The following is a 19,633-nucleotide window of genomic DNA, read 5'->3' as shown; positions in this document are numbered from 1 at the left end:
GATATTGGTCTATAATTTTCTTTTTTTGTAGTATCTTTGTCGGGCTTTGGTATCAGGGAGATGGTGGCCTCACAGAATGAGTTTGGGAGTGTTCCTTCCTCTGCAATTTTTTGGAATAGTTTGAGAAGAGTGGGTGTTAGCTCTTCTCTAAATGTTTGATAGAATTCACCTGTGAAGCCATCTGGTCCAGGACTTTTGTTTGTCGGAAGATTTTTAATCACAGTTTCAATTTCATTACTTGTGATTGGTTTGTTCATATTTTCTATTTCTTCCTGGTTCAGACTTGGAAGGTTATACATTTCAAAGAATTTGTCCATTTCTTCAACGTTGTCCATTTTATTGGCATATAAGTTGCTTTTAGTAGTCTCTTAGGATGCTCTGTATTTCTGCAGTGTCTGTTGTAATTTCTCCTTTTTCATTTCTAATTTTATTGATTTGAGTCCTCTCCCTCTTTTTCTTGATGAGTCTGGCTAAAGGTTTATCAATTTTGTTTATCTTCTCAAAGAACCAGCTTTGGGCTTCCCTGGTGGCGCAATGGGTGAGAGTCCGCCTGCCGATGCAGGGGACATGGGTTCGTGCCCCGGTCCAGGAAGATCCCACATGCCGCAGAGCGGCTGGGCCTGTGAGCCATGGCCGCTGAGCCTGCGTGTCCAGAGCCTGTGCTCCGCAATGGGAGAGGCCACAACAGTGAGAGGCCTGCATACCGCAAAAAAAAAAAAAAAAAAAAAGAACCAGCTTTTAGTTTTATTGATCTTTGCTATTATTTTCTTTTTTTAAATTTTTTATTTATTTATTTATTTTTGGCTGTGTTGGCTCTTCGTTTCTCTGCGAGGGCTTTCCCTAATTGCGGCAAGTGGGGGCCACTCCTCATCGCAGTGCGCGGGCCTCTCACTATCGTGGCCTCTCCCATTGCGGAGCACAGGCTCCAGACGTGCAGGCTCAGTAATTGTGACTCACGGGGCTGGTTGCTCTGCGGCATGTGGGATCTTCCCAGACCAGGGCTCGAACCCGTGTCCTCTGCATTGGCAGGCGGATTCTTAACCACTGCGCCACCAGGGAAGCCCTGCTATTGTTTTCTTTGTTACTATTTCATTTATTTCTGCTCTGATCTTTATGATTTCTTTCCTTCTACTAACTTTGGGTTTTGTTTGCTCTTCTTTCTCTAGTTCCTTTAGGTGTAAGGTTAGAATGTTTATTTGAGATTTTTCTTGTTTCTTGAGGTAGGCTTGTATTGCTAAAAACTTCCCTCTTAGAACTGCTTTTGCTGTATCCCATAGGTTTTGGATCATTGTGTTTTTGTTGTCATTTGTCTCTAGGTATTCTTTGATTTTTTCAGTGATCTCTTGTTATTTAGTAATGTATTGTTTAGCCTCCATGTTTTTGTGTTTTTAATTTCTTTTCCCTGTAATTGATTTCTAATTTCATAGCGTTGTGCTCAGAAAAGATGCTTGATATGATTTCGATTTTCTTAAATTTACCGAGGCTTGATTTGTGACTCAAGGTGTGATCTATCCTGGAGAATGTTCTGTGTGCCCTTGAGAAGAAAGTGTAATCTGCTGGTTTTGGATAGAATGTCCTATAAATATCAATTAAATCTATCTGGTCTGTTGCATCATTTAAAGCTTGTGTTTCCTTATTAATTTTCTGTCTGGGTGATCCCTCCATTGGTGTTTTTGAGGTGTTAAAGTCCCCCACTTTTATTGTGTTACTGTCGATTTCCTCTTTTACAGCTGTTAGCAGTTGCCTTATGTATTGAGGAGCTCCTATGTTGGGTGCATATATATTTATAATTGTTATATCTTCTTCTTGGATTGATCCCTTGATCATTATGTAGTGTCCTTCCTTGTCTCTTGTAACATTCTTTATTTTAAAGTCTACTGTATCTGATATAAGTATTCCTACTCCAGCTTTCTTTTGATTTCCATTTGCATGGAATATCTTTTTCCATCCCCTCACTTTCAGTCTGTATGTTTCCCTAGGTCTGAAGTGGGTCTCTTGTAGACAGCATATATATGGGCCTTGTTTTTGTATCCATTCAGTGAGCCTGTGTCTTTTGGTTGGAGCATTTAATCCATTCACGTTTAAGGTAATTATTGATATGTATGTTCCTAGTACCATTTTCTTAATTGTTATGGGGTTTTTTTTGTAGGTCCTTTTCTTCTCTTATGTTTCCCACTTAGAGAAGTTCCTTTAGCATTTGTTGTAGAGCTGGTTCAGTGGTGCTGAATTCTCTTAGCTTTTGCTTGTCTGTAAAGCTTTAGATTTCTCCCTTGAATCTGAATGAGATCCTTGCTGGGTATAGTAATCTTGGTCGTAGGTTCTTCCCTTTCATCACTTTAAATATATCATGCCACTCCCTTCTGGCTTGTAGAGTTTCTGCTGAGAAATCAGCTGTTAACCTTATGGGAGTTCCCTTGTATGTTATTTGTCATTTTTCCCTTGTTGCTTCCAATAATTTTTCTTTGTCTTTAATTTTTGTCAATTTGATTACTATGTGTCTCATTGTGTTTCTCCTTGGGTTTATCCTGACTGGGACTCTTTGTGTTTGCTGGACTTGGGTAGCTATTTCCTTTCCCATGTTATGGAAGTTTTCAACTATAATCTCTTCAAATATTTTCTCGAGTCCTTTCTCCTCTCTTCCCCTTCTGAGACTCCTATAATGTGAATGTTGTTGCATTTAATGTCCCAGAGGTCTCTCAGGCTGTATTCATTTCTTTTCATTCTTTTTTCTTTATTTTGTTCCATAGCAGTGAATTCCACCATTCTGTCTTCCTGGTCACTTATCCATTCTTCTGCCTCAGTTATTCTGCTATTGATTCCTTCTAGCGTATTTTTCATTACAGTTATTGTATTGTTCATCTCTGTTTGTGCTTTAATTCTTCTAGGTGTTTGTTTTTTAATTCTTTAGGTCTTTGTTCAACATTTCTTGCATCTTCTCGATCGTTGCCTCCATTCTTTTTCTGAGGTCTTGGATCATCTTCACTATCACTATTCTGAATTCTTTTTCTGGAAGGTTGCCTATCTCTACTTCATTTAGTTGTTTTTCTGGGGTTTTATCTTGTTCCTTCATCTGGTATAAAGTCCTCTGCTTTTTCATTTTGTTTATCTTTCTGTGAATGTGGTTTTCCTTCCACAGGCTGGAGAATTGTAGTTCTTCTTGCTTTTCAAGCATACTATTCTTTTTATTGTTTAAAAGGTTAAAAATTGGGTAAAAGGGTTTGTTTGGAAGCTGATTATACAAAGTGGACTGTGACATTGCTTACCAGGGTCCCTATTTTTCTAAGCTGTCCCTTGTGCTGCAAGGTTGGAAGTCTGAAAACATTCCCCAAACTCCCTTGACAGCAGAGTTCCAGTTTGGTTTCTGCAAATGAAAGGCAGCTGCACACAGTTTGGAAAGCATGGGGGAAAGCATTGGAAAAGCCACTGTTCTCCTCTAGCACTACTCGAAGCAGATATGGTAGGGGGTCCCTGGAGAAAGAACCAGGCATGGCTTTCTTGACAGAAGCCATTTTAGGCCTAATCCATTTTGTGATCTAAGCCTGGCCACGATGCTTGCCCTTGAACAGGTCTCAGTAATTAATGATCTAAATGGAAGTGAGGGAATGTAAGAACAAAGGAAAAGCAGTCAAGAGACAATAGTTCAGCGATAAATCTAGTCCTAGTTCCTCCTCAAGGGATATACATAACAATCTGATACACGTCTTTGAGTTCTACAGGAAGTAAGACCCCCACCTAGGTGGAGGACAGCATGATGATGTTGACCCTCATGACTTCAGTCAACTAAAGCTTGGACTCTATGGACCTTTGCCCCAATTCTATGCTGAATTCTCCTCTGCTCAAGCTCCTTCATGAATATGCACATACCCTTAGCTTAAAACTTCCCCAATTTTGCTGTTCAAGGAGACACTGCTTTGGGAGAGAGCCCTGGTGTTCTTACTTGCTGCAAATAACAAATCCTTCCTTCTCCTGTTCTTTGGCTTGGCTGTATCTTTTGGCTCAACACCTACCACGAGGCAAATCCAGTATCTGGGTAACACTACCAGGTAGATGAATGGGAAGATAGCAGATGAGACTTTTGTTAGGGCTTCAGGGAGAGTTCCTGTAAATCTCCCACTTCGGTGCTGCAGGAGTTGGTTTCCCTGTGATTTCTGAACTTCTGGATTTATTGAAAGCTGGCAACCTTCTACTCACCCCTACCTCTCCCTTCCAACAGTTCTGTAAGCATCTTCTTCCCCGTGTTAAATTCCTTCTTGCTTGCAATACCTAGAGTAGATTCTGCTTTCCTGACTGAATCCTGACTAAACTTAATGGGTAAAGTGCTAGGCATTCAATAATTATTAGCTCTTATTAGCTATCAATTAGGTCTAAGGGAATAGGGAAACTGAGAAGCATACCTATTTGCTTTCTTACCTCATCAGATTTTCTTTTTTCATTTTCCAGTTGTTTAAGTTGGGCCTCTAGTTGCTGAATTCTCGATTGTTGCTGAGAACTGGTCATTTCCAGTTGATTCTCTTTATCCTTTAAGATTTTCACTTGCTTTTGTAGCTCATTCATATTCTGATCTAGGAGTTTCCTGAGGGCAATTAATGTACATTAAACCACACTGTGAATTGCAAAGCTCTGCAAAACAAACTCTTCGACCTAAAATTGTTATACTGGGCACAGGGGATTTTTTTTGGTTCACTGAGGTAAGGTAGGTGTCTGTAAGATAAAGGGACCAACATCAAGGGAAACTCCTTTGTGACAGAAGCTTTTCTTAGTTTTCTCTCTCACTCCTGAAAACCACCCTATGAAGAATAAATAATTTTCCTTATTTACCAGAGGAAGTTGTGGCACAGAGAGGTTTAATTAACTTGCTCCAGGTCACACGGCTAGGAAAAGTTGGAGGTAGGGCTCTAATTCCAAATTCTTTATTCTTTCTTTCTTTTTTTTTTTGGCCACACCCAGGGATCAAACCCATGTCCCCTGCAGTGGAAGCGAGGAGTCTTAGCCACTGGACCCTCAGGGAAGTCCTGGGGATTCTATATTCTTTGTACTTGTTCTGAGTGCTTTATGAGTTGAATCCCATGATTTTCTTGCTTTAATATAGGGTTGTTAGTTACAAACACTATTGATACTAATGCACACATGTTAACACTGCTGTAGCATTCTCCTTTACTCTTAAGATAAAGTAAAAATTCTTTTTTTGGACTTTGGGATCTTATTTCCCCAACAAAGGACTGAACCCAGCCAGGCTCTCAGCAGTGGGGGAATTCCTTTAATATGGTTTGTTAGCTAGCTTACCTTTCTAGCCTCATTTTCTTGCCACTTCCTCTACCCTCAAACATTTTGTTCCAGGCAAAATGCACTTTTTCACTTCCTGAAACAAGTCATTCTCCACACTTATTCCTCCCCTGCAACTCCAACCTTTTCCCTATCCTCCTCTTCCAGGCCTTCCTTTGCCTGATATTTTCCACTTAGTTTTCCCATAACAACTACTTGACTCTCAGCTTAAGTAGCTTTCTTTGAGGAAGGCTTTCTCGAGCTTCCTAGACCAAATTAGGTCTCCCTGCTATGTGTTATCTGAGCATCCTAAACCTCCCTTAGTATTACACTTCTCATACTTCATTATAGTTACAGTCTTATGTGTCAGGATATTAATTATAAAATTATTTTAGGGACTTCCCTGGTGGCACAGTGGTTAAGTCTCCATGCTCCCAATGCAGGGGGTCCGGGTTTGATCCCTGGTCAGGGAACTAGATCCCACATGCATGCTGCAACTAAGAGTTTGCATGCCACAACTAAGAAGCCGGCAAGCTGCAACTAAGGAGCCCGCCTGCTGCAACCAAGACCCAGCGCAACCAAATAAAATATTTTAAAAAATTATTTTACAACAGCAAAAAGTCTAAAAAACATTTTATATAAATTGTGATATATCTATGTAACAAAATGCTATACAACTGTTTAAAATATTATGAAACTATAAATCCATAACAGAAAGGTGGAAAATCACAAAATATTTGGAGATTAAACAAACATACTTCTATCTAAACAATACGTGTGTTAAAGACAAATCTTAAAATTATTTTAAAGTACAAGTAGTTTACATGAAAATGAAAATGCAACTTACAAAATTTGTGGGATGTGGCAAAAGCAGTGCTTGGAGAGAAACTTATAGCGTTAAATGCAAATATTATAAAAAAAGAAAGATTGAAAATCAATAATCTAAGCTTCTACTTTAGGAAACTAGAGAAAGAAGACTAATATAAGCCTAAATAAAGCAGAAGAAAAGAAATAATAAAGATTAGAGGAGAAATCAATAAAATTGAAAACAATAGAGAAAAACCAGAAAACCAAAGCTGGTTCTTTGAAAAACTCAATAAAATTGACAAACCTCTAGCCAGGCAGGCTAGAGAAGACACAAATCACTAATATCAGAAATGAAAGCAGGATCTTCATCATCACTACTGATCCTATGGACATTAAAAGGACAATAGAGGGATAGTATGAACAACTCTATGCCCACAAATTGGATAACAGATAAAATGGACCAACTCCTTGAAAGATGCAATCTACTAAAATTTACACAAGGAGAAATAGATAATCTGAACTGGCCTATATCTATTACAGAAATTGGATCAATACTTAATAGCCTTCCAAAAAATAAAGCACTAGGCCCGGATTCTACCAAATATTTAAGGAAGAAATGATACCAATTCTCTATAATCTCTTCCAGAAAAATTGAAGAAGAGGGAACACTTCCTAACTAATTCTATGAGGCTGGCATACCCTAAGAGCAAAACCAGATCAAGACACAAGAAAGGAAAACTATAGACCAATCTCACCCATAAACAAGTCCAAACTCCATAATGTGGCTAGTTAGGCTCAGCATGACTAAGCCTACCTTACCTTTCTAGCCTCTTTTTTTTTTTTTTTTGCCACTTCCCTTATCCGCAAACATTTTTTTTCTAGCCAAAATGAATATTCCACTTCGCTGAAGAGAAGAAGATGATGATTTTGACAGCAGTAACATCGACTATAGAAATAACAACAATAATAACACCTCGGTAGTAGTGGCTTTGTAAAATGTGTCATCTTGGGTAGGAATTCCTTCCATGTATGTTTCTGGTTAGAGTGGGCTACAAGAGATCTATTTGCTCAAGATTTGGAGGGTGGAAGTGAAGCAGTTTTACACTTGGAAAGTCAGAGCAGGTGCTTCTGCAGCTCATACTGTTGATGCTTATCTGCTGCTCACCGTGGCGTGAGGTGACAGCTGGGTCTGCAACTGCTCCACCTTCCCTCTCATCCTCCTTCATCTTCTCGATCTCCTGGGCCAGGTCTTTGCAGCTCCTTGATGAGGGGGACCAGCTTCTCCCTACTTTATCAAGGTTGGAGGTAGTGAAACTGACCTGGGCTCCAGACCAGCCTCTGCGGTTCAGCTTGTGCTCATGGGTTCCAGCTCTCCCTCACTTTATATCCATTTTCACTTCCTGACTGGTTGCCCTGCGGACTTCGAGTTCCAGCATAAGAAACAAAGATGACAGGCTTACAGACTGTGTAACCTGTTCCCACAACTGTATAAGACCGGCTCTCTGTAACAAATCTTTTATTATTGATAAATATATATGACTCCTACTGGTTTTACTTCTTTGTTTGAACCTGACTGATACAAGTGCTTAGTATGTGCCAGACACTGATACAAGCCAACTGCTATAACTCATCCAATCCACACACTGATGCTATGAGGTAGGCGTGGACAGGCACAGAGGATAAGAAACTTGCCCAAGGTGATGCAGCTACTAAGTGGCTAATAAGATGTCCATGTTATATTGTTAGGTTAAAAATGCAAATTCCAAAGCAATAGAGTAAAATGATTCAACTTAAAAGAAAATAAAACTAGAATAAAAAATATATGCATAAACATAGAAAAACATATGAGAAATACATAGCAACCACTTAAAGTGGTTATTGCTGAAGGGTAAAATTCTGAAGAACGTATGCCTTTTATTTTATATAGCTCTTCAATATTTGAAATTTTATGATAGGCAGTTATATTATAATTATACTTGCTGGAATTTATCCCAAGGAAATAAAGGATATGTGTAAAAATTTGGCTAGGAGGTGTATATTATGTTACTCTTTCCTATAGCAAGAAACAGGGAAAAACGTAGATGTCCAACAATACAGGACTGAGTAAATAAATTATGGCATGTTATTAAAATAATGTTCTAGAAGAAGTTTAATGGCAGGTAAACAGATTATACTATTTTAAGTGAAAAAAGTAGATTACAACATAAATATCTAAATTGGGGTTGCTTTCTTCAGGTTACAAAGCAATGTGTACTAGATAGTCTCCTTTGTTGTGGAAAATAACTTCCCTCCATATTTCATTTTCCTATACTTAGCCACATATTTCTTCTGCATATTTCTTTTTCTTTTCTTATTAGTTATCCATTTTATACATATTAGTGTATATATGTCAATCCCAATCTCCCAATTCATCACACCACCACTTCCCACCACTTTCCCCCCTTGGTCTCCATATGTTTGTTCTCTACATCTGTGTCTCTATTTCTGCCCTGCAAACCGGTCCATCTGTACCATTTTTCTAGGTTCCACATATATGCATTAATATATGGTATTTGTTTTTCTCTTTCTGACTTACTTCACTCTGTATGACAGTCTCTAGATCCAACCACGTCTCTACAAATGACCCAATTTCATTCCTTGTTATGGCTGAATAATATTCCATTGTATATATGTACCACATCTTTATCCATCCGTCTGTCGATGGGTATTTAGGGTACATCCCTGACCTGGCTATTGTAAATAGTGCTGCAATGAACACTGGGGTGCATGTGTCTTTTTTTTTTTTTTTTTGCAGTATGCGGGCCTCTCACTGTTGTGGCCTCTCCCGTCGTGGAGCACAGGCTCTGGACGTGCAGGCTCAGAGGCCATGGCTCACGGGCCCAGCTGCTCCGCTGCATGTGGGATCTTCCCGGACCGGGGCACGAACCTGGGTCCCCTGCATCGGCAGGCGGACTCTCAACCACTGCACCACCAGGGAAGCCCTGTATCATCTTTAATTTCTTTCATCAGTGTCTTATAGTTTTCTGCATACAGGTCTTTTGTGCCCTTAGGTAGGTTTATTCCTAGGTATTTTATTCTTTTTGTTGTAATGGTAAATGGGATTGTTTCCTTAATTTCTCTTTCAGATTTTTCATCGTTAGTGTATAGGAATGCAACAGGTTTCTATGCATTAATTTTGTATCCTGCTACTTTACCAAATTCATTGATTAGCTCTAGTCATTTTTTAGTAGTGTCTTTAGGATTCTCTATGTATAGTATCATGGCATCTGCAAACAGTGACAGCTTTACTTCTTCTTTTCCGATTTGGATTCCTTTTATTTCTTGCTCTTCTCTGATTGCTGTGGCTAAAATTTCCAAAACTATGTTGAATAACAGAGGTGAGAGTGGGCAACCTTGTCTTCTTCCTGATCTTAGTGGAAATGGTTTCAGTTTTTCACCATTGAGGACGATGTTGGCTGTGGGTTTGTCATATATGGCCTTTATTATGTTGCGGTAAGTTCCCTTTATGCCTACTTTCTGGAAGGTTTTTATCATAAATTGGCGTTGAATTTTGTTGAAAGCTTTTTCTGCATCTGTTGAGATGATCATATGGTTTTTCTCCTTCAGTTTGTTAATATGGTTTATCACATTCATTGATTGGCATATATTGAAGAATCAATCCTTGCATTCCTGGGATAAACCCCACTTGATCATGGTGTACGATACTTTTAATGTGTTGCTGGATTCTCTTTGCTAGTATTTTGTTGAGGATTTTTGCATCTATGTTCATCAGTGATATTGGCCTGTAGTTTTCTTTCTTTGTGACATCTTTGTCTGGTTTAGGTATCCGGGTGATGGTGGCCTCATAGAATGAGTTTGGGAGTGTTCTTCCCTCTGCTATATTTTGGAAGAGTTGGTGAAGGATAGGTGTTAGCTCTTCTCTACATGTTTGATAGAATTAGCCTGTGAAGCTGTCTGATCCTGGGCTTTTGTTTGTTGGAAGATACTTAATCACAGTCTCAATTTCAATGCTTGTGATTGGTCTGGTTCCATCTCAGAAGGTTGTGCTTTTCTAAAAATTTGTCCATTTCTTCCTGGTTGTCCATTTTATTGGCATATAGTTGCTTGTAGTAATCTCTCATGATTCTGGGTATTTGTGCAGTGTGAGTTGTTACTTCTCCTTTTTCATTATTAATTCTATTGATTTGAGTCTTCTCCCTTTCTTGATGAGTCTGGCTAAAGGTTTATCAATTTTGTTTATCTTCTCAAAGAACCAATTTTAGTTTTATTGATCTTTGCTATTGTTTCCTTCCTTTCTTTTTCATTTATTTCTGATCTGATCGTTATGACTTCTTTCCTTCTGCTAACTTTGGGTTTTGTTTGTTTTTCTTTCACTATTTCCTTTAGGCATAAGGTTAGATTGTTTATTTGAGATTTTTCTTGTTTCTTGAGGTAGGCTTGTATTGCTATAAACTTCCCTCTTAGAACTGTTTTTGCTACATCCCATAGGTTTTGGATCATTGTGTTTTTGTTGTAATTTCTCTCTAAGTATTTTTTGATTTCCCCTTTGATTTCTTCAGTGACCTCTTGGTTATTAAGCAGTGTATTGTTTAGCCTCCATGTGTTTGTGTTTTTTATGTTTCTTTTTTCCCCTGTAACTGATTTCTAATCTCACAGCATTGTGGTCAGAAAAGATGCTTGACACGATTTCAATTTTCTTAAATTTACCAAGCCTTCATTTGTGACCCAAGATGTGACCTTTCCTGGAGAATGTTCCATGTGCACTTGAGAAGAAACTGTAATCTGCTGTTTTTGGCTGGAATGTCCTATAAATATCAATTAAATCTATCTGGTCTATTATGTCACTTAAAGCTTGTGTTTCCTTATTAATTTTCTGTCTGGGTGATCCATCCATTGGTGTAAATGAGGTGTTAAACCCCTCCACTATTATTGTGTTACTGTCGATTTCCTCTTTTATAGCTGTTAGCAGTTGCCTTATGTATTGAGGAGCTCCTATGTTGGGTGCATATATATTTATAATTGTTATATCTTCTTCTTGGATTGATCCCTTGATCATTATGTAGTGTCCTTCCTTGTCTCTTGTAACATTCTTTATTTTAAAGTCTACTGTATCTGATATAAGTATTCCTACTCCAGCTTTCTTTTGATTTCCATTTGCATGGAATATCTTTTTCCATCCCCTCACTCTCAGTCTGTATGTGTTCCTAGGTCTGAAGTGGTTCTCTTGTAGACAGCATATATATGGGTCTTGTTTTTGTACCCATTCAGCGAGCCTGTGTCTTTTGGTTGGAGCATTTAATCCATTCACGTTTAAGGTAATTATTGATATGTATGTTCCTAGTACCATTTTCTTAATTGTTATGGTTTTTTTTTTTTTTGTAGGTCCTTTTCTTCTCTTATGTTTCCCACTTAGAGAAGTTCCTTTAGCATTTGTTGTAGAGCTGGTTTGGTTGTGCTGAATTCTCTTAGCTTTTGCTTGTCTGTAAAGCTTTTGATTTCTCCGTTGAATCTGAATGAGATCCTTGCTGGGTAGAGTAATCTTGGTTATAGGTTCTTCCCTTTCATCACTTTAACTATATTGTGCCACTCCCTTCTGGCTTGTAGAGTTTCTGCTGAGAAATCAGCTGTTAACCTTTTGGGAGTTCACTTGTATGTTATTTGTCGTTTTTCCCTTGTTGCTTCCAATAATTTTTCTTTGTCTTTAATTTTTGTCAATTTGATTACTAAGTGTCTCAGCATGTTTCTCCTTGGGTTTATTCTGCCTGGGACTCTCTTGTGTTTGCTGGACTTGGGTAGCTATTTCCTTTCCCATGTTATGGAAGTTTTCGACTATAATCTCTTCAGATATTTTCTCGGGTCCTTTCTCTCTCTCTTCTCCTTCTGGGGCCCTTATACTGTGAATGTTGCTGTGTTTAATGTTGTCCCAGAGGTGTCTCAGGCTGTCTTCATTTCTTTGCATTTTTTTTTCTTTATTCTGTTCTGCAGCAGTGAATTCCACTCTTCTGTCTTCCAGGTCACTTATCCATTCTTCTGCCTCAGTTATTCTGCTATTGATTCCTTCTAGTGTATTTTTCATTTCAGTTATTGTATTGTTCATCTGTTTGTTCTTTAATTCTTCTAGGTCTTTGTTACACATTTCTTGCATCTTCTCGATCTTTGCCTCCATTCTTTTTCCGAGGTCCTGGATCACCTTCAGTATCATTATTCTGAATTCTTTTTCTGGAAGGTTGCCTTTCTCCACTTCATTTAGTTATTTTTCTGGGGTTTCATCTTGTTCCTTCATCTGGTACATAGCCTTCTGCCTTTTCATCTTGTCTATCTTTCTGTGAATGTGTTTTTTGTTCCACAGGCTGCAGGACCAGAGTTCTTCTTGCTTCTGCTGTCTGCCCTCTGGTCTCTTCTATGTATTTCTTTTCATCCAATATTCACAAAAGATGTATAGAACCGGTATCACTATTCCTACTTCAAACATTAGAAACCAGGTTTCAGGAAAGTTAAATAGCCTTTTTCCTGTTCAATTCTTTGATTGCATCTTTTGTTTCTTCATAAACTTCACACAATTGTTTTAAAATCTAGTCTTCCTAATTCCAATTGGTGACCTTCTTGGGGATTATAAATCTGATGTTTGTTTTTTCTGCTGACTTTCATTCATGGCAACCAGTTTCCTTGTGTTATTTGGTGATTTTTGTTTGTAAGCTTATATTTGAGTAAACTGAATACATGGGAGTATTTTCAGTACACATGGGAATATATTCAGTACACTGAATATTTAGATTAATATCTAAATTGAGGTTGCTTTCCCCCAGAGATAATTTGGATTTTCTTAGGAAGCAAGGGAGCTGCCTACTGAGGAAGACCTTACCTACTTCAAGATGCCCAACTCATATTTGAGTCTCTAGTTCAGCTGTCCTACCTTGTGGCAAACTACCTCAGCTTCTCTTGAACCTGGGGCTGATAGTGTTATCTGCCCCTTGACTTATAAGGTTGTTTACCATTCATTATTTTTGTTTTGTCTCATTGTATGCTCGCCTTAGAGCTTTCTCTTGCTTTGTGAGCAGTGCTTTAAAAGGTATACTTATTGTAGTTTATTCAGGAGCTAGTTGTATTAAAACAGGAGGAGGGTGTCATCCTGGTAGAAGCGGCAGTGAGACAAGTATTTTTTTATCGTTCCTAACTGAGTGAATTCATTATTCATTCAAACATTCATTTATTCATAACATATTTGCTGAGCACCTACTGAGTGCCAGGCTCTATGCTAGAACTTTCAACTAGAGCTGAAAGTAAGTTTCTGAGCTTAACAGTTTATGTGAATATCTATATATCTTTTCAGTAGTTAGAACCATATTTTTCTTAAGACATACGTGAATCATTCTGAGTGCCATAGAAGTAAGAAGCATCAGTTACTGAAGTTTAGGATATACAAGAATATGATTTAAGTAAGAATCCTAATAATAATCAAAATACTTTTAGAAAAAAACATGACAGTTCCTACCCAGTATCAGCTTATTAATGATTAAGATGCCTGTAAAGTACTTGGATCTTCTTTGAAGAAAATCAGCTGATAAATACAAAACACCAACCACATTCTAGAGTGCATTTTGTGCCAATCATGTTAGAGTTAGAAAAGCAAATCCCAGGGTATCATATTTCATAGGCAATCCATTCATTCAAGAAGATTTACTGGTACACCAAGTGTGTTCCAGAACAAGAAATAATCCCTGACCTTGAGAATTCCACACTCTAGTATGAAAGACAAGCAAGAAAACAAACAATTAGAATGCAGTGTGCTATGTATATATCAATATATGAAGTTTTTGCCTGAGCTTACTTCAGTGGGGACAAAGAGGAAACGCAGTGGTAAACTGATGCTGCTCATAAACTCAGCCCTTGGAAAAATGACGTCTTTGCTCCTCTTACCTCTTCTGTTGTTCTTCCTGATATTGTTGCTTTATTTTAGCTTCATTTTCTATTGCTTCTTTTATCCTTTCCTCTAATTGCTTCCTCCCCAAAATACAAGTGTCTGTGAGACAGACTCTATGAGCATGTTCTAATTTCTGCTGCAGATCCAAAATCTGAAATGAAAAGAGTTTACACATAAAACTTTGAGTGTGACCTATTTTCCAATTAGGGAAATACCATATAAATCACAAGCAGTAGTGCTAACATAAAAATCTCAGCTAAAGAGTGTGACTAGATTTATTTTAATTTTAGAATTAAATTACTTAATTTTTGCAATATGTAATGCATTCATATAATTTAGTGTATGTGGGTAAACTAAACTAGAGTGACAAGTCCCTTTCCCATCATTATCCTGTCTTCCTTCCAGTTTTCCTCCACCAAATAGGTCATCACTGGTATTAATTTCTTATGTACTCTTCCAGAGATTTATTTATGCATATTTAAATAAATACTATTCTCCCTCATACAAAATTTTTTTTTTTTTTTTGTGGTACGCGGGCCTCTCACTGTCGTGGCCTCTCCCGCTGCAGAGCACAGGCTCCGGACGCTGAGGCTCAGTGGCCATGGCTCACGGGCACAGCCGCTCCGCGGCATGTGGGATCTTCCCGGACCGGGGCACGAACCCGTGTCCCCTGCATCGGCAGGCGGACTCTCAACCACTGCGCCACCAGGGAAGCCCCATACAAACATTTTTTACACACATGATGGTATATTACATGTACTTAGGCACCTTGCTTTTTTTATAGCAGTACACTCGGTGATTTTTCCATATTATATATAATATATAGAATTGTCTTCTCTTTTACAGCTGCATACCATTCCACTGTAAGGGTATACCATAATATATTTAACTAGCCCCCTACTGATGGACATTAAGTTGATTCCAATATTTTACTATTACAAACAATACTATTACAAACAATGTTTTTAGAATAACTTATGAGATGTGTGTTTTGCTAGGGCAAAGGTTATTATTATTTGTTTGTTTGTTTAACAGATAATGCCAAACTGTCTCCATAGGCTTTAGGCCAATTTACACCTCTAACAGCAACATGTGAGAGTGTCTAGTTTCTCCATGGTGTGGCTAGATTCACGAATAAGTATCTCAAAACAAAATAGAAGTCTCTTACAAACCAAGTACCTATTGGCATACTGCCTAGCACCAGTAGTGCATTCTTTTTTCTTTTTAAAAAATATTTATTAAAAAAAAATTTATTTATTTGGCTGCGTCGGGTCTTAGTTGGCAGCACTCGGGATCTTGGTTGAGGCATGCGGGACATTTTGTTGTGGCTTTCGGGCTTCTCTCTAGTTGTGGTGTGTGAGTTTTCTCTACTTGTGGCATGTGGGCTCCAGGGCGCATGGGCTCTGTAGTTGTGGCACGCGGGCTCCCGAGTGCGTGGGCTCTGTAGTTTGTGGCATGCAGGCTCTCTAGTTGAGGCGTGTGAGATCAGTAGTTGTGGCATGTGGGCTTAGCTGCCCCACGGCACGTGAGATCTTAGTTCCCCGACCAGGGATTGAACCTGCATCCCCTGCATTAGAAGGCAGATTCTTTAGCACTGGATCACCAGGGAAGTCCCAGTAGTGCATTCTTTAATGCTCTGGTAGAACTAAGAATAAGATTTATGAATTTGAAAGAGAGATATATGATTTTATTTTAGAATTTACATGTTAGACAAAAAGTGTCATTAAAATTTTCTTATTAGATCTCCTTTAATTTGTTTACATATTTTTTATAAACCCTTATGTCACCTAAAATTGTGACTAGTATGTAGTAGGTGCTTAGTAAATATTTGGCAGATGTATAGTTCTCAGCGGAATTGCTGTTCTCCCTCTATTGTATTCCTGATGCAACAACAAATCCTTTACAATGGTCTGGCACCATGTTCCCCACAGACATTCAGTGGATGCCAGTGAATGGCAGTCCTCTTCTAAGAGAAGGGCTTTCTGCATTAGCCCTAGGTCTCTGCAGAGCCCACTCACCATAGGAGAGGTGAAGATGTAGAATGATTCACGGGCAATTGGCAGTGGGCAGCCAGTTAGCTGAGGCCAGCTCAAGTTCCTTTGAGCTGCCCCATTTAGTTCTGCCTAGGGCAAATGCTTCCTTAAAGATAGCCAATCTTAATTCCACAGGTGAAAGTATTGCTCCATTGGCTTCTCTGTCAAGGGCAAATGACAAACTTTTGAACCCACCACCCAATTTAAGAAACAGAACATTTCCAATACGTTTGAAGTCTACTCTGTGACCCTCTTTGTTCACTCCCCTTCCCTCCTCACCTGAGAAAACCAATATCTTGAATTTTGTGTTAATCATTTTCTTGCTTTTTCTTTTAATAATATGTATTTCTGTATGACTCAGTTGTTATTTTGTACTATTTTGACCACCATATTAATGGAATCATACTGTGTTTTTGGTGATTTGGTATTTATTCAATATTTTATTAACTACAGCAAGTACCTAGAGTTCATTCATTTTCACTGTTGTATGCTATTGTGTAAATATGCAGTTTACCCCTTCCATCTCATGTCAGTGAACATTTGGGCTGTTTCCAACTTTCTGCTGTTTGGAACAATGTCACTGTGAAAATGACTGTATTCCTGTATACTGATATATATGCTCAGTAGCATAGTTTCCCTCGTGTTTATGCCTCTAGTAGAAGTGTTGGGTTGCACAGTATATACATCTTTAACTTAACTAGATCTAATGCCAAATTCATTTCTGAAGTGTTTATACTAGTTTACTCTTCCAGCTGCAGTCAGAATATGCATCCCTGTTGCACAAAATCCAGTAACAATATTTAGTGTGTCTAAATTTAAAAATTTTACTAATCTTTATCAATTTTACCAATTACTTTTTTTAAAAGTAATAACGTACATATGATAAAGTACACATATCTTACATACTCAGTGAAGTTTTACTTATATAACCAACTCTTCCAGACCAAGATAAAGAATACTTCCAGCACCACAGAAGATTCCTTCATGTCCCCTTCCATACCCCTCATAAAGACATTATCCCTATCACCACGGCTTAGTTTTGTCTATTCTTGAACCTCATATAAGGAAAATTACATAGTATGAACTCTTTTGTGCTGGCTTCTTTAGCTCAACATTGGGTTTTTGAGTTTAAGCCATATTGCTATCATCTAATTTTGATGTTTGTTTTATATTTATGTGGTTTGATGAAATATTTTTTATGTGAGATTTGACTCTCAAACCCACAGATCAAAACGTGCAAGTGTGACATACTACTGCCACCTGGTGGCAGGCAGTCTAAAATGCAGGGGCGATATTTCAAAATGGTTCATTTCACAACACTCATCCCTCCAAAAGTTACAAAATAAAAATCAAATAAATGGGCAATCCAAATGAGAGGAGAATAAGTCCTTTAAAATTTGACTTAATAATACAAAGTATAAATAATATACTTTATAAATAATATAAAGTCCTTTGGTCTCAATTCTTTAAGTTCATGTTATAGCTTTAATGAAATTTACCTTTTTGAGTTCATGTAGTCTTCAAAAACACAAGATTTACTGGAACCATAGGAGCAGGTGACGTCAAAAGAGGAAAGCAGGGGAGAGTGAAAAAACCCCTAGAATTCTATCAGGTTTGCACTGTATCTTTTTTTAAAATCCTTAGGGATTTTTTAAAATCCTTAGGGATTTTAGTATCCAGTGCATGTTATTTATTGTGAGGATAATTACCTTTTCCTCTGCATCAGCAACTCGAGATTTCTCCTGAGCCAGGTTTTCCTGTAGGTTGTTCTGTGATCTAATGCTCTGAGCCTGTTTAAGTACTTCCAGCTCCAGTTCCTTGATTTTCTGCTGACAGTGCTTCCACTCAGCCGTGAGTGAAGAGCACATCTTTGCGCTGTCTAATAACTTCTGCTGGGCCTGCTTGAGTTCGATTTTGATCTAGAGGTGGGGAATAAATAAAAGTGACAAAAATAAGCATGGAATGAATGTGAATGTGAGCTAGAATAAGCAGCTTTCAAGAAAGTGTAGTCCCCCAAGAGCTGACAAATACCAATGTCATGTGGCTGATTACCTCTCTGGAGCTGCTCTGTGTTAGTAGGGTTTGCCAAAGTCTATCCAGCCAGATGGCAGCTGGACAAAGAATTTACTTAAGGGTTTCTACACATGCATGGTCTAAAGAGTTCCCATCATTTTTTTTTTCCAGTCTACTCCAAGCCAGCTTTCATTCCCACTACTTCAGTAGTGCCAAGAGCACTACTGACCTTCCCTGGCCAGAATTTAAGTCCAGTGGACAACTGACCTGTTAGTAGCAGTTACTCCATCCATCTCAGAAAGTTCTCCTCTCTTGGAGTCTTGACAACCACCTCTCCTAGTTTTCACTTACCTCTGCTGTTACTTCTTGGTTTATTTTGTAGACTATTCTAGTGCACTCAACTTCTAAACATTATTGGACTATTCTAGGCCTTCCTAGAGAGTGAATCATTCTCGCTCTAGGTTCATTCTCATGATTTAAAAATACCACTTTTATGCCAATACATGTCAAAATGGAACTCCTTGATTCTGCTTATATCTCCAAAAGCGTTCTTCTCTCAGTCTTTCTGATTTCAGTAAAGGAGGCCAACATCCAACCTTTTGTTCAGGCCAGTGACCTGAGAGCCATCCTTGAGCCTTCCTTTGCCATAGTGAGCCTATTCAGCACATGCTGTCACTCTACCTCTACAACACATCTTGCATCAATCCATTTTCGTCATTTCTGTCACCACCCTTGCTAGGTCATCATCATCTCTATCCTGGGCCATAGCAGTAGCACTGGTCATGCCACTTCCATTTTTACTCCCTTCTAATCTGTTCTCCACACTGCAGCCAAAGTGTTCTTTTAAAAACATAAATTGAACTACTTGACCCCAGCTCCTGCTTAAATCTTTCAGTGGCTTCCACAACACTCTGAGAACATATCCCACCAGCTTGCCTGGCCTTGAATGATGTGGCCTTTGCCAGATTAAGATCATCCTGTTAATCCCCCTTCTTCCACTGATCTCCTGTCCCACCGGTTTCTATTTGGATTTTATAATGAATAGAAGAAGAAACAAAGAAACTAAAGAAAAGAAGAAACTGAGTGTTGGAATATTTGGTGCATTGGATTGGTTCAGGATTATGAAACTTAAACTTATTATAAATAGAAAGGGCATATAGGTTTCATAATATATTATCCACCTACTCCATAGGCCAAGAAAGCTAAAGGCCTCTGAGATCTATGGTCATTGGTCTTAGAGACAATGCTCAGCATTTTGGTAACGCTGGTAATGATGAAATAAGATGACAACACTGGAGCAAACACTGTTCTGGCCAACGACATGTGCATCTAGGGTGGCTTCTTAATCTTCAGATTGGGACATTTAAGCACCAGGAAGAGGATTCAGTACAGTGTCTCAGTATTGGTGGTGGCAGAACCGCTCTCAGCCTGAAGCTCTGCAAGCCTACAGCATTCTCCTTGATATACCCAATGTGGAAACAGGCAATATGGCCATAAACCACAGAAATAATAAATAAATTATGGCATTTCCTTACAGTGGAATACTCTACAGCAAAGAAAATGAATGAACAATGGCTATACACCACAACATGGATGA

The 19,633-nt window shown here is 38.4% G+C and overlaps 1 protein-coding gene across 1 annotated transcript in view; it reads right to left on the bottom strand.

Moving 5' to 3' along the window:
* The window catches only part of CCDC30 (coiled-coil domain containing 30), a 132,213-nt gene that overhangs the window by 30,689 nt on the left and 81,891 nt on the right, over positions 1 to 19,633 (bottom strand). Inside the window, exons 10-12 of the mRNA XM_065880013.1 lie at positions 17,733 to 17,942; positions 13,987 to 14,141; positions 4,411 to 4,573 (exon numbers count right to left, since the gene is read on the bottom strand). Of these exons, the coding sequence (XP_065736085.1) occupies positions 4,411 to 4,573; positions 13,987 to 14,141; positions 17,733 to 17,942 (528 nt within the window). The remainder of the gene's footprint in view (positions 1 to 4,410; positions 4,574 to 13,986; positions 14,142 to 17,732; positions 17,943 to 19,633) is intronic.

The sequence above is a fragment of the Phocoena phocoena genome, chromosome 1 (genome assembly GCF_963924675.1).
Source record: "Phocoena phocoena chromosome 1, mPhoPho1.1, whole genome shotgun sequence".
Lineage (NCBI taxonomy): Eukaryota > Metazoa > Chordata > Mammalia > Artiodactyla > Phocoenidae > Phocoena > Phocoena phocoena.
The sequence above is the reverse complement of the archived record's forward strand: the minus strand, read 5'-3'. Positions and strand labels throughout refer to the sequence as shown.